General features: G+C 46.8%; 1 protein-coding gene across 2 annotated transcripts in view; it reads left to right on the top strand.

The window, feature by feature from the left end:
* Nucleotides 1-11639, top strand: part of LOC123188683 (D-lactate dehydrogenase [cytochrome], mitochondrial) — a 19277-nt gene extending 7638 nt beyond the window's left edge. Inside the window, exons 11-17 of one of the 2 annotated variants that reach the window (XM_044600895.1) lie at nt 766-840; nt 8640-8748; nt 9643-9752; nt 9944-10006; nt 10498-10577; nt 10820-10994; nt 11122-11639. In XM_044600895.1, the coding sequence (XP_044456830.1) occupies nt 766-840; nt 8640-8748; nt 9643-9752; nt 9944-10006; nt 10498-10577; nt 10820-10994; nt 11122-11241 (732 nt within the window). In that variant the 3' untranslated portion in view covers nt 11242-11639. Of the gene's footprint in view, nt 1-765; nt 841-8639; nt 8749-9642; nt 9753-9943; nt 10007-10497; nt 10578-10819; nt 10999-11121 lie in introns of both variants that reach the window. The other variant, XM_044600894.1, reaches the window with a different exon arrangement.
* Nucleotides 11640-11742: the final 103 nt, after the last annotated feature.

Genomic DNA, 11742 nt, shown 5'->3' with positions numbered 1-11742 from the left:
CTTGGAGGAGTATTGCGAGTCCAGGGTCCAGCGCTATTGGAGGACATCCGGCAAGGTGGTAAGCTGCATTGGCACACCAACCACTAGACCTCGATATACTGCCAGAGTGCCAACGGGCTCAGGCCCCTCTGATATCCGAGATCCAACGGCGGCCAACCAAGGCATCGCTGACGGTCCGGCGCTTCCTGATGCACTCAAGACCAACGTTAGGAGCTCAGGCGCAATCTCAGAAAATGGCATGGCCATCGAGCCAGCGATCCTCCCAGAATAAGGCTGAGGTTCCGCCACCAACCACCATCCTGGTGGATGCGGCCCATTGTGGCGAACACCTCACACTCATCGCGGGAGAATTACAGGTCGAGGCCTCTCCCAGGGCGGAGGAGTTCAGTGCACATCCTGATCCTTAGGCTGGTCGCGGCCCTGCTAAGGTCCGGAACACCAGCCCCTAGGTGAGGCGACCCACCTTCGCGTGGGACGCCCTCCACATGGGAAGGCGGTCCGCAATCCTGCAAGTTATAACATATAAACCGCAACACGGCTATTCTTACAATGCACCAGTATTCACGTCGCCACAACATTCATCTTGTTTTGCCATTGCTAGTAGCAAACCATGTACCATTTTCAATGTTAGAAGTTTTGAAAGAGTAATGGACATGCATAGGATGCCACCTTATTCATCTAGCTTTGTCGACCTTTTTTTGTAGTTCTTTCTGCGTCTTCATTTTACCTATGAATTCATTCCTCCTAAATGCTCTCTATATTCAGGTTGCTATGTGCAATTTTCAAACGGTTAAGGATGCTGCTGATGTTGCTATTGCATCAATGCATTCTGGCATACAGGTTTGTCCGTATCCTTCCGTTTTTCTTTCATTGCTATGACATTTGAAAAAATTGTAAGTCAGATATGAAATAATCGACATCCTTTCCATATGGACTGAATGTTCATATCTCCATGCTCGTATTTGTGTTAAGAGTTGTGTCGAATATAGTGTACAAAGTAGGTTACAGTTGGACTTGTAGTTTGTATTGTGTTTAGATAGGATATGGAGTCGTGTCCTAGTAGGACACTTGTATCCTAGGCCTCTCATATATAGCGAGGGTAGACACACGAAGTATTGTAACCTATGCCAACATAATAGCACAGGAACGCAGGGGAAGGCGGCGGCATGTGGCGGCGTCCAGGGCGACCGGGTGCGGTATTGTAGCGGTGTCATGGGGAGGAGCGCCCATAGTCAGGCCCCAGGGATGTAGCTGTTAGAGTATTATACTAGATCATGAAGACACGCGTTGCCGCGCCCGCCCATATTGAGGAAGTATAGAGGTATGCATTATGATGGTTGACACAATGAATTAATTATTCAAGAAACACAATATTAGCCCAGTTCATCTTAACAATCTAGGATAGCACTCCCTTCTGTGAAATGCCAAAGTTGTTAATATATCATTTTAACATTGGAGAAGGTAAGACATCATATTTGCCTACTTTGAGAAGCCATCGCCTATGACCGTATCATGCGTTCTTTTGTGTTATGACAATGACATTCAACGCACATGATGAAGTAGACGTCAAACTTGGCAAATAAAATATCCTCGCAAACTGAATGGCAATTTCATCTGGTATTAAAACAGATTAAAACTAAATAATTTTCTACGTAAGCCAAAATTAAAATTATTCATGCTCATAATTACCCAAACAGACCCGCACTAATATTGACCCAGGCCATTTTATCATGATTCGACCCATCAAGCATATTCAACCCATGCGGCCATGCCTACTCATTTTAGACTAATTAAGTTCATTTTAGACTAATTAAGTTCTTTAGGTAGAACAATTATAAAATGTTGATAGCAGTAGCAAAGGAAAGAACATAGGCATAAGAGTTATTCGGTCTTACATACCCAAGCCGTACCAAAGAAACTAATCTTCATAGGTTCAGCTTATGCCAGAGACAGATTATATGAAATCCGAAACAAAGAGAAGGAAAGGGAGCAGGCAAAACGCAAGTGCCTGGCTGAAATAAAAACCAAACAAATCGCATGGAATGCAGCACTAAACTCACAGTAATAATAGAGAGAACAAAGATGAACAAAGGGCAATAATTTGTGAATAGTCGCACCTGTCCGCCCGCCATGATCGCATAGCTGGCTGAGGTTTACTGTTTTTTAATTGGGTTTGAAGCACACCCCTTGAGAAATTCGTACAGGAAAACTCCAATGAACAAGCACTGCACCCCTGTAAGAAGGAATAGAAAATCAGTTCCATAGATACGAAGACATGGAGGAGTGTGCGTCAAACCCAATTAGGGAGAATGAAAGATTGTAGTGACACAGCGGTGGTGTGTGCTGCCGCCACAGCCGCAAAGGAGGAGATATGTATGTCACTCTTGCGCTGACGAGGATTCTGGTGCAGCGGTCGCCTCCACCTCCTCGCACCAGCGAGATGCCGCCGTGTTATCTTGCGTCGGTAAGACGTACGTAGCTCCTTGATGCTGCAGCGTCACTCTTGAGCCGTTCACATGGCCTCCTCCTACTGATCGCCCGCCTTGGCTACAGCCAAAGCTCTCTCTCTCATTGTCGCCGCATCCATGATTCATGGACAATCACCAATAAGAACAGCTGGGGTTAGCACTATGAACTTCGAGGACATAGGGAGGTGAAATCAAAACGTAGGGTTGCGCTTACGATGGACTGTTATTGGAGGAATACCGTCGACCTAGACTGGAGCCGCCGCCGGTTTCAGGGCAGCAGATGATGAAGAACCTGGGCCGATCGGGATGACAGGAAGTCGGGACGATCGAGCCTCGCGGCGCTCGGTGTAAAAATTTGACGGTTCACGAGAAGGCTCCCAAGTCGATCCTCGGAGCAGCGGCCCGATAACGGGGTAGGGCGACGGCTAAAAAGGCCCACGAGGGCCGAACGATCTTCAGCGTTAAACAGTAGATCGGATGGTCCAGAACGTCAAATCGCTGTGGAGGGGCGTTGGTGGCTGAGTTTTACTGTTTTACAATATATATATAGCCATGTAACCTTTCGTATTTACCCTATTGTATAAGGGGTTTCCTGCATATATTCCACACCTGTACATGTATATATATACTGGCCTATGGCCTCCTGGAAATACAAGTTGCATATTTCCTAACATGGTATTAGAGCTAGGTCAATTTTTTGCATGCTGCAACTCGTGCCATTGATCCGTTCCTGCCGCCGGCCGCTGGGTTTTCATCTGCCCGCCTCGCCCCGCGGTCTTCCTCTGTCCCTCCCGATCGATCCGATCGCGTTGAGCCGCCGTCTTCCGTTCCCTCACCAGGTCTCCCGATCGAACCGATCGCTCTGCCCCGCCCCGCAGTCGGGCCTTGGGCCTCTGGTCGCCATCGCCCCGCAGTCGGGCCTCTCCCGATCGTGCTCGCCCGGGCCTCTCCCGATCGATCGCTCCAGTCACCAGATCGCCCCGCCACCAACCCTCTGGATCGATCGCGCTCGTGCACTCCTGGTTCGCTCCAGCCACCAGATCGCCCTGCCACCAACCCTCTGGATCGCCTTCTGCTCTGGAGCGGCGGCCACCAGCTACCGATTTTCGCCGCCCTTGCCGGATTCTGCCGCTGATCTCCGTCGTTCTGTTGCTGGTTGTGTCTTCGTACGCTACCTCACGACCGAAAGCTGCTGTCGCCTACTTGTTGACGAAAAAAAAATGTCTACACCGTCAGGCTATGTCGCAGTTCCTCGCTGTCCGGTGATCTTTGATGGCACTAACTACATGGAGTTTGTTGGTTTCATGCGCATTCATATGCGTGGCATTCGTCTTTGGGGCGTTCTTTCTGGCGAGGTCCGTTGTCCGCCTTGTTCGGTTGCACCTGTGCCCCCTACTCCGCCGACGCCACCGGTTATTGCTGCCGATGCTGATCAAGTTGCAAAGGATGCAGCTAAGCTTGCAGATGACACTGCCATACATGCTTATGATGAGCAGGTTTCGACTTATGAGGAGGCTCTTCAGACTTCATATGAGGCTCTTTCTGCTTACACTCAGTGGCTTGATCAGGATGCCCGTGCCGCAACTGTTCTCACTGCTAGTGTTCTGCCTCAGTTTGCCTCTGAGTACTTGGGGCTCCCTACCGTATCTGAGATGTGGACCCGTCTTCGTCAGCGCTATCAGCCCTCTGGTGATGCCTTATATTTGTCTGTGGTCCGGCAGGAACATGCTCTTTAGCAGGGTGACTCCAGTGTTGACGATTTCTATGCACAGAGTTCTGCTATCTGGCGTCAGCTTGATTCTCTCCGCACTGCTGGTTGTCGTACTTGTCAGTGTTGCCAGGCTGTGCGGGCTGATTTGGAGTTTCATCGTGTCTACGAGTTCTTATCTCGGCTTCGTAAGGAGTTTGAGCCCCGGCGTGCTCAGTTGTTTGCTCGTGGTCGTATCTCCCTCATGGAAGCGCTTTCTGAGATTTGTGCCGAGGAGACTCGCCTACGTGGTGCTGGTCTACTTGAGGTTCCCTCTGTGCTCGCTGCTCGAGTTCCTATTATGTCGCCTGCTGCACCGACCCCATCCCGCTCCAGTGCTCCTCCGCTCTTACCTACTCCTACGGGCGGCCAGGGTCGGTCTCGTCCTCACTGCGGCTACTGCAATATGGATGGTCATGTTGAGTATCAGTGCTTCCAGAAGAAGAAACACCTGCGTAAGGCGCGATCATCAGCTTCAGGGACTTCTTCTTCTACTTCGACATCTTCAGCCACCGCCTTGACTGAGCAGGATATTCCGCGACTTAAGCGTCTGCTTACTGCTTCTGGTTCTCCTTCGACGGGTACTGCAGCTTCTGTGGCTGATGCTTCCCGCACCGAGCAACCACCCTCTACACAGTTAGGTACATCCTCGTGGGTTCTGGACTCCGGAGCTTCTTTTCATATGTCTTCTCATTCTTCACATTTGTCCTCTCTTAAATCGCTTGATTTTCCTATTCATGTACTCACTGCTGATGGTACTCCTCTTTCTGTTGCTAGTCGAGGCACTCTTATCACACCTTCTTACTCTGTTCCTGATGTTGCTCATGTTCCTCGACTTACCATGAATCTTTTTTCTGCTGGTCAACTTACTGATTCTGGTTGTCGCGTCATCCTTGACGTTGACTCTTGTTCCGTTCAGGATCGTCGAACGCACACTTTGATTGGGGCTGGCCCTCGCCGCTGTGACTCTCAGGGTCTTTGGGAGCTAGACTGGCTTCATGTTCCTTCCGCTGCCACCACTATCGCCAGTCCATCCGCTTCTGTCGCTTCAGCTACCGGCTCCTTCCAGCAGTGGCATCATCGACTTGGTCATCTTTGTGGGTCTCGCTTGTCGTCATTAGTTCGTCGAGGTCTTCTGGGGTCTGTCTCAGGAGATGTCTCTTTAGAGTGTCAGGGTTGTAGACTCGACAAACAGATTCAGTTACCTTATCCTACTAGTGAGTCGGTGTCTCAGCGTCCTTTTGATTTAGTCCATTCTGATGTATGGGGTCCGGCACCCTTCGCTTTGAAAGGGGGCCATCGATACTATATTATTTTTATAGATGATTTCTCTCGTTACACTTGGCTTTATTTTATGACTTCTCGCAGTGAGGTTCTTTCCATCTATAAGCGTTTTGCTGCCATGGTTCACACTCAGTTCTCTTCGCCTATTTGTGTGTTCCGTGCTGACTTCGCTGGCGAGTATATTTCCAAGATGTTGCGTGGTGTTCTTGCTGAGCAGGGCACTCTTCCTCAGTTCTCTTGTCCTGGTGCTCATGCTCAGAATGGCGTGGCTGAGCGAAAGCATCGCCACCTTCTTGAGACGGCTCGTGCGTTGATGATCGCCGCTTCTCTTCCACCTCATTTTTGGGCCGAGGCTATCTTCACCTCCACCTATCTCATCAACCTTCAGCCGTCCGCTGCTCTCCAGGGTGGTGTTCCTTTCGAGCGTCTCTTTGATCATTCTCCTGATTATTCGATGCTTCGCTTGTTTGGTTGTGTTTGCTATGTTCTTCTTGCCCCTCGCGAACGCACCAAACTGACCGCTCAGTCTGTTGAGTGTGTTTTCTTAGGCTATAGTGATGAGCATAAGGGCTATCGTTGTTGGGATCCCATCGGTCGTCGGATGCGTATTTCTCGTGATGTGACTTTTGATGAGTCTCGTCCCTTCTACCCGCGTCCATCTTCCTCGACCTTTTCAGTGGAGGATATCTCTTTCCTCACTTTTCTTGACACACCTATCACTCCAGTTGAGCCCTTGTCTCTCCGTCCTGCTCACTCTACTTCTCCAGATCTTGCCGATTTATCGCCACCATCTCCCACGATTTCCTCACCTCGCATGTCACCGGATTCTGCACCTTCATCCCCGGTGATTTCTTCGTCTCCACCTCCTGATTCTACCTCGGCTATTTCTCCTCGTATTCTTTCATCTTTTCCTCAGTATTACACTCGTCGTTCACGTAATGTGGATGCGTCTGCTGATGTCCCGTTCTTCTCATCTCAGCCTACCTATGGCTTGCGTCCTCGTCCGCTTTCGCCTGTTGATCGCCTTGGTTTTTCAACCGCTAGTGCTGCTGTTCTTGAGCCGACTTCTTGTCGTCAGGCTGTTGTTCATCCTGAATGGTAGTTTGCGATGGCAGAGGAGATTGCTGCTCTTGAACGCACTGGTACATGGGATCTTGTTTCTCTTCCTCCAGGTGTCCGTCCCATCACTTGTAAGTGGGTCTATAAGGTTAAGACTCGCTCCGATGGTTCTCTTGAGCGTTACAAAGCTCGTCTTGTGGCTCGTGGTTTTCAGCAGGAGCATGGTCGTGATTACGACGAGACTTTTGCTCCTGTGGCCCATATGACCACTATTCGTACACTTCTTGCCGTGGCTTCTGCACGCCACTGGTCTGTATCTCAGCTTGATGTTAAGAATGCTTTTCTTAACGGTGAGTTGCGTGAGGAGGTATACATGCAGCCACCACCTGGGTATTCTGTTCCTGATGGCATGGTATGCCGTCTTCGTCGCTCTCTCTATGGCCTTAAGCAAGCCCCCCGTGCCTGGTTTGAGCGTTTTGCCTCTGTGGTAACCGCCGCTGGTTTTTCAGCGAGTGCTCATGATCCAGCATTGTTTGTCCACCTTTCTCCACGTGGTCGGACTCTTCTTCTTCTCTATGTTGATGACATGATCATCACTGGCGACGACCCCGAGTATATTGCCTTTGTAAAGGCCCGTCTTAGTGAGCGGTTTCTTATGTCCGATCTTGGACCTCTTCGCTACTTTCTTGGGATTGAAGTCTCTTCTACCTCTGATGGCTTTTTTATATCCCAGGAAAAGTATATACATGATCTTCTTACTCGTGCTGCTCTTACCGATGAGCGCATTGTTGAGACTCCCATGGAGCTCAATGTTCACCTCCAGAGAATCGAAGCCTATTTCAACGGGAAAAAGTGGGTGACGTGTGGTTCGGACTGGAGCCCAGTGGTCTGATGGAAGCGTGAAACTCGTCATCGGTCGGTGATGATTGATGGTACTTTGCAGTGGGGGTTGAGCAGTGTGGGTTCGTGACCTTTGAGACTCGACCGGGCAGAGGCTCGACGTGGTAATAGCGGCGTGACATGCGGTATGCATGGGACATGGAGACGGGTCAGGGCTCTTGTGGTCATGCATGTGGTGAGACAACTGTGAATTTGACTCGGGATGACTACAAGCAACGGTGAAATTCTTTCAAGTTTCAGACAGACGGTCAAGGAAGGGTGGTGATGTTGAGTTCAGGTAACTTTTATGTGTGACACTCAATATGTTAGTTGTTCACTTTCATGCAGGTTAGTGATCAGTGCGTGATGGCATTCGATGGATACTCTAGAAGTTGGGAGCACAAACTCTAGAGTAACAAGGAACTTAATTTTGCTCGAGTGTTGACTGTGGTCAAGAAAAGAAGGGACTACAAGTTGCAGGTGGAGTCATATGGAGTCTTTGAAGTAGCAGCGGTGCTCATGGGATAAGCTCAAGTCCAATGTACATGAAAGTTTGACACATGGACGAATTCAAGGTGGTGGAGAATATTCGCCAAGGTGGAGTTTGTTAGAGTTGTGTCGAATATAGTATACAAAGTAGGTTACAGGTGGACTTGTAGTTGTATTGTGTTTAGATAAGACATGGAGTCATGTCCTAGTAGGACACTTGTATCCTAGGCCTCATATATAGCGAGGGTAGACACACGATGTAACCTATGCCAACATAATAGCACAGGAACGCAGGGGAAGCCGGCGGCATGTGCCGGCGTCCAGGGCGACCGGGTGCGGTATTGTAGCGGTGCATGGGGAGGAGCGCCCATAGTCAGGCCCCGGGGATGTAGCCATATCGGTGAACCTCGTTAACAAATTTCGGTGTCGTGCTCGTGTGATTGCTTGGTCCTCGGATGATCGATGGTATGCCTCGGATTTATTCTAACAATTTGTTCATGTGACATAATTTGTCCGTTGCACATTAAGTGGCCGTCAATGGTGGTGTTCGATGTTTTTTGTGGACTATTGTGGGTGTTAGCTTGACTTCAGTTGAAGTGCTTGAGTAGAAGTTACATTTGTTGAGATGTATCAGTGGGTAACCAAAATTTAGTAAGGTTGTTGTTACTTGTTGGCTAGTTAGTTACTGATACTATCTTTTTCTGCTTGATTAGGTCTCGAGAGTGGAATTGTTAGATGAGGTTCAGATAAGGGCAATAAACATGGCAAACGGTAAAAGCTTGCCTGAAGTGCCGACCTTGATGTTTGAATTCATAGGGACAGGTAACCTAACTTGCACTTTTATGCCATTTATATTGTATTATGCATCTATGGTGGCAGTCCTGAGTTCTAGTAGTACAATCTAGATAAATTTGAAATATGTGCACATTCCTTAAATCAGTATCTAGATTGATGATCAGAGTCACATGATATGTACAAGGAATTATGCAAGTTGCCACAACGGTTCAAACTGCGAAGTTTTATGCATGCAACCACCCAAATACACACCCCAAGAAGATTTCACTACATTAAAAAGAAGATAATACTACAAAGAGGAACATAAACATAAAAATTGCTTAGATTTTGCAGGCATATTGACATAACTGACAGATTCATTTCCATGGTCTTAATTTTGTATCTATAATACTAATAGTTTGTGAATTTGATGTTGTGTGATTGACAATAACGGGTAAAGAATGACACTATCTACTATACCATCAATATATTGTTTTTGTATTCTAGGTTATAACTTAGCATATACTCCCTCTGTCCTATAATATAAGATGTTATTACAACCAATGTACTCATATATTGGTTGTAATAGCATCTTATATTATGGGACGGAGGGAGTAGTTTCTACTTTCTGGTGTACATATACCTCTTGCGATCTCTCTATTAAAACTAAATTCACTTTGTGCACACTACTTTTTAGTAGACTCTAGACAATTTTCAGAAGTGATACCATAGCTCATGCTTGTGGTCTACAGCTGTTCCTTATCTTGGGGATGTAATTAACACATATTCAGTAATTTACTATTGTCTTCTGTTGGTTGTTCACTTGCTTGGACAAGTCACTTAAAAGCTCTTCTTAAGCTGCAAACATTCCTTCAGCTTACACATCAAGAACTGGCTGATCTTCCTTTTCTTTGTTAATCTCTTTCCATTGCAACTATTCAGAAGCATATGCACTTGAACAAACACTGTTGGTTCAAAAGATTGCTGCAGAGCACCATGGTTCTGATTTTGTTTTTGTGGAGGAGCCGAATGCTAAAGAGGAACTGTGGAAGGTCAGTCATCTGAACTTGTAGAGCTAATCTACAGATGTTTCGTTGTGCCGCATGATTGTGCACAGGCCATGCAATACCAGTGTCATACAGTACGACATTATGTTCCCTGGTTTCTGGAGAATAGTAGTACTGTGATATATAGGATATTTGGTCTTGAAGCATATTTTAATGGCATTTTCCTCTATGTGCAGATCAGGAAGGAGGCACTTTGGGCTGGGTTTGCCATGAAACCTGATCATGAAGCTATGATAACGGTTTGATTGCTTGCTCAGTATTTGATATCACTATAATCATCACCTTTTTGGTTGGTTAGAGATAGCTAGTCTCTAGTGGCATGCATCATATACCATTATGTTTACCTCCTTAGTTGTGAATCTTGGCATTTGTCAACATGCCCCAATGTAACCATCATTTGGCAAAAATATGGAATGTGATCCAATTTTAGTTCACATTCAAGTATAGGGTACTTAGCGAATAGCAACGGAATATCTTATCAGTTATGTAAAGGCCTAAAGGGTAACTGGCGCCGCTCTCTTCTCTTTGTTTGAATCAACATATGGCTTTTTTGTCCCTTGGTGGTAAATGCAGATCTTGTCAGCTTCATAATTTTTTTAATCTCATCTGCTCACAGAGATCGGCCAATGGTCATTATGATTATTGTAGCCTTATTATCTGTCGGTTTTCAGTGGATGAACTGCATCAAGTCTTGTAAATTCTAATGCCGCCCCAATTGTTGTTCATGCAGGACGTTTGTGTTCCATTGTCTAGACTTGCAGAATGCATATCTGTATCTAAGCAACTACTTGATGCGTCACCATTGACTTGGTACATATTCTCCCTTACGCAGTACCTAGGTTTTTCCCACTTTGTTATCTGTTGTAGCTAGGAAAGCCATGGCCATCTCTTTTGTATTAGATTTGTATTTATAGGAGAGCAGGGCAGTTTGAAAATTCGAACTCTTGATGAAGTAGCATGCGATTCTTACCGCAGCTCCAGCATGACAGTACAGTATGCTATCCTTTTAATTATCCAGGAGGACCTTCTCTCTGACTTGTGCATGTTTTCAGTTTGGTTATCGCCCATGCCGGTGACGGAAATTTCCACACAATTATCCTATTTGATCCAAGCCAGGAGGAAGAGCGAAGGGAAGCAGAGAGACTAAACCATTTCATGGTTCATACTGCTCTGTCCATGGAAGGTACATGCACAGGAGAGCATGGTGTTGGCACAGGGAAAATGAAGGCAGGTGACCTATGACCTCTTTATCTTATCAAGGCCGTGATTTGTTTCGAATTTCCACATGAGTCATCAACAAGTCAGCACCCATGAGTGTGACAAGTGACAAGTGCTTTGGTGTGTGCATTGGCAGTACCTGGAGAAGGAGCTGGGGATGGAGTCACTGAGGACGATGAAAAGGATAAAGGCCGCGCTGGATCCCAACAACATCATGAATCCAGGAAAGCTCATCCCACCCCACGTCTGCATCTGACCAAGCAAGTGCCTGATTCCATGGCAGTGGGTTCGGTTGTTCAAGTTTGTCGTGGTGCCGCCACTGAATGCGTCCATGAAACATTTGGATCTGTTACAGCCTTACCCGAGGACACCAACACATACTTCATGAGTTACAAGTTACAACTTACAGTACCCGGCCCGGCCCGGCCATACTGAATAAAAGGACCAGGACGTTGTTATCTCTTGGTGTTATTTGTACCAATAGTAGTATACATGCATGGCACCGTTTACTGGGCCTGCTTCACATATTAACATACCTCCAAAACACGAGGGAGTGGTTTACATCCTGGTTTCACAAAATAGCGTTCTTGCTCTATACTCTTCTTGTAACAGTCATATATTCCCTCCGTTCATAAATATGAGATGCTTTGGATATTTCGAATATGTACCAAACACAAACTGAAATGAAACGTGTACATCTAATTCAAAAAGTTACAACATCTTGTAGGAGTATATGTGAATTGAGGGAATACTTGTA

This window comes from Triticum aestivum, chromosome 2A (genome assembly GCF_018294505.1).
Source record: "Triticum aestivum cultivar Chinese Spring chromosome 2A, IWGSC CS RefSeq v2.1, whole genome shotgun sequence".
NCBI classification, from domain to species: domain Eukaryota; kingdom Viridiplantae; phylum Streptophyta; class Magnoliopsida; order Poales; family Poaceae; genus Triticum; species Triticum aestivum.
Note: the sequence above shows the minus strand (reverse complement) of the source record. Positions and strands in the feature narration are given on the sequence as shown.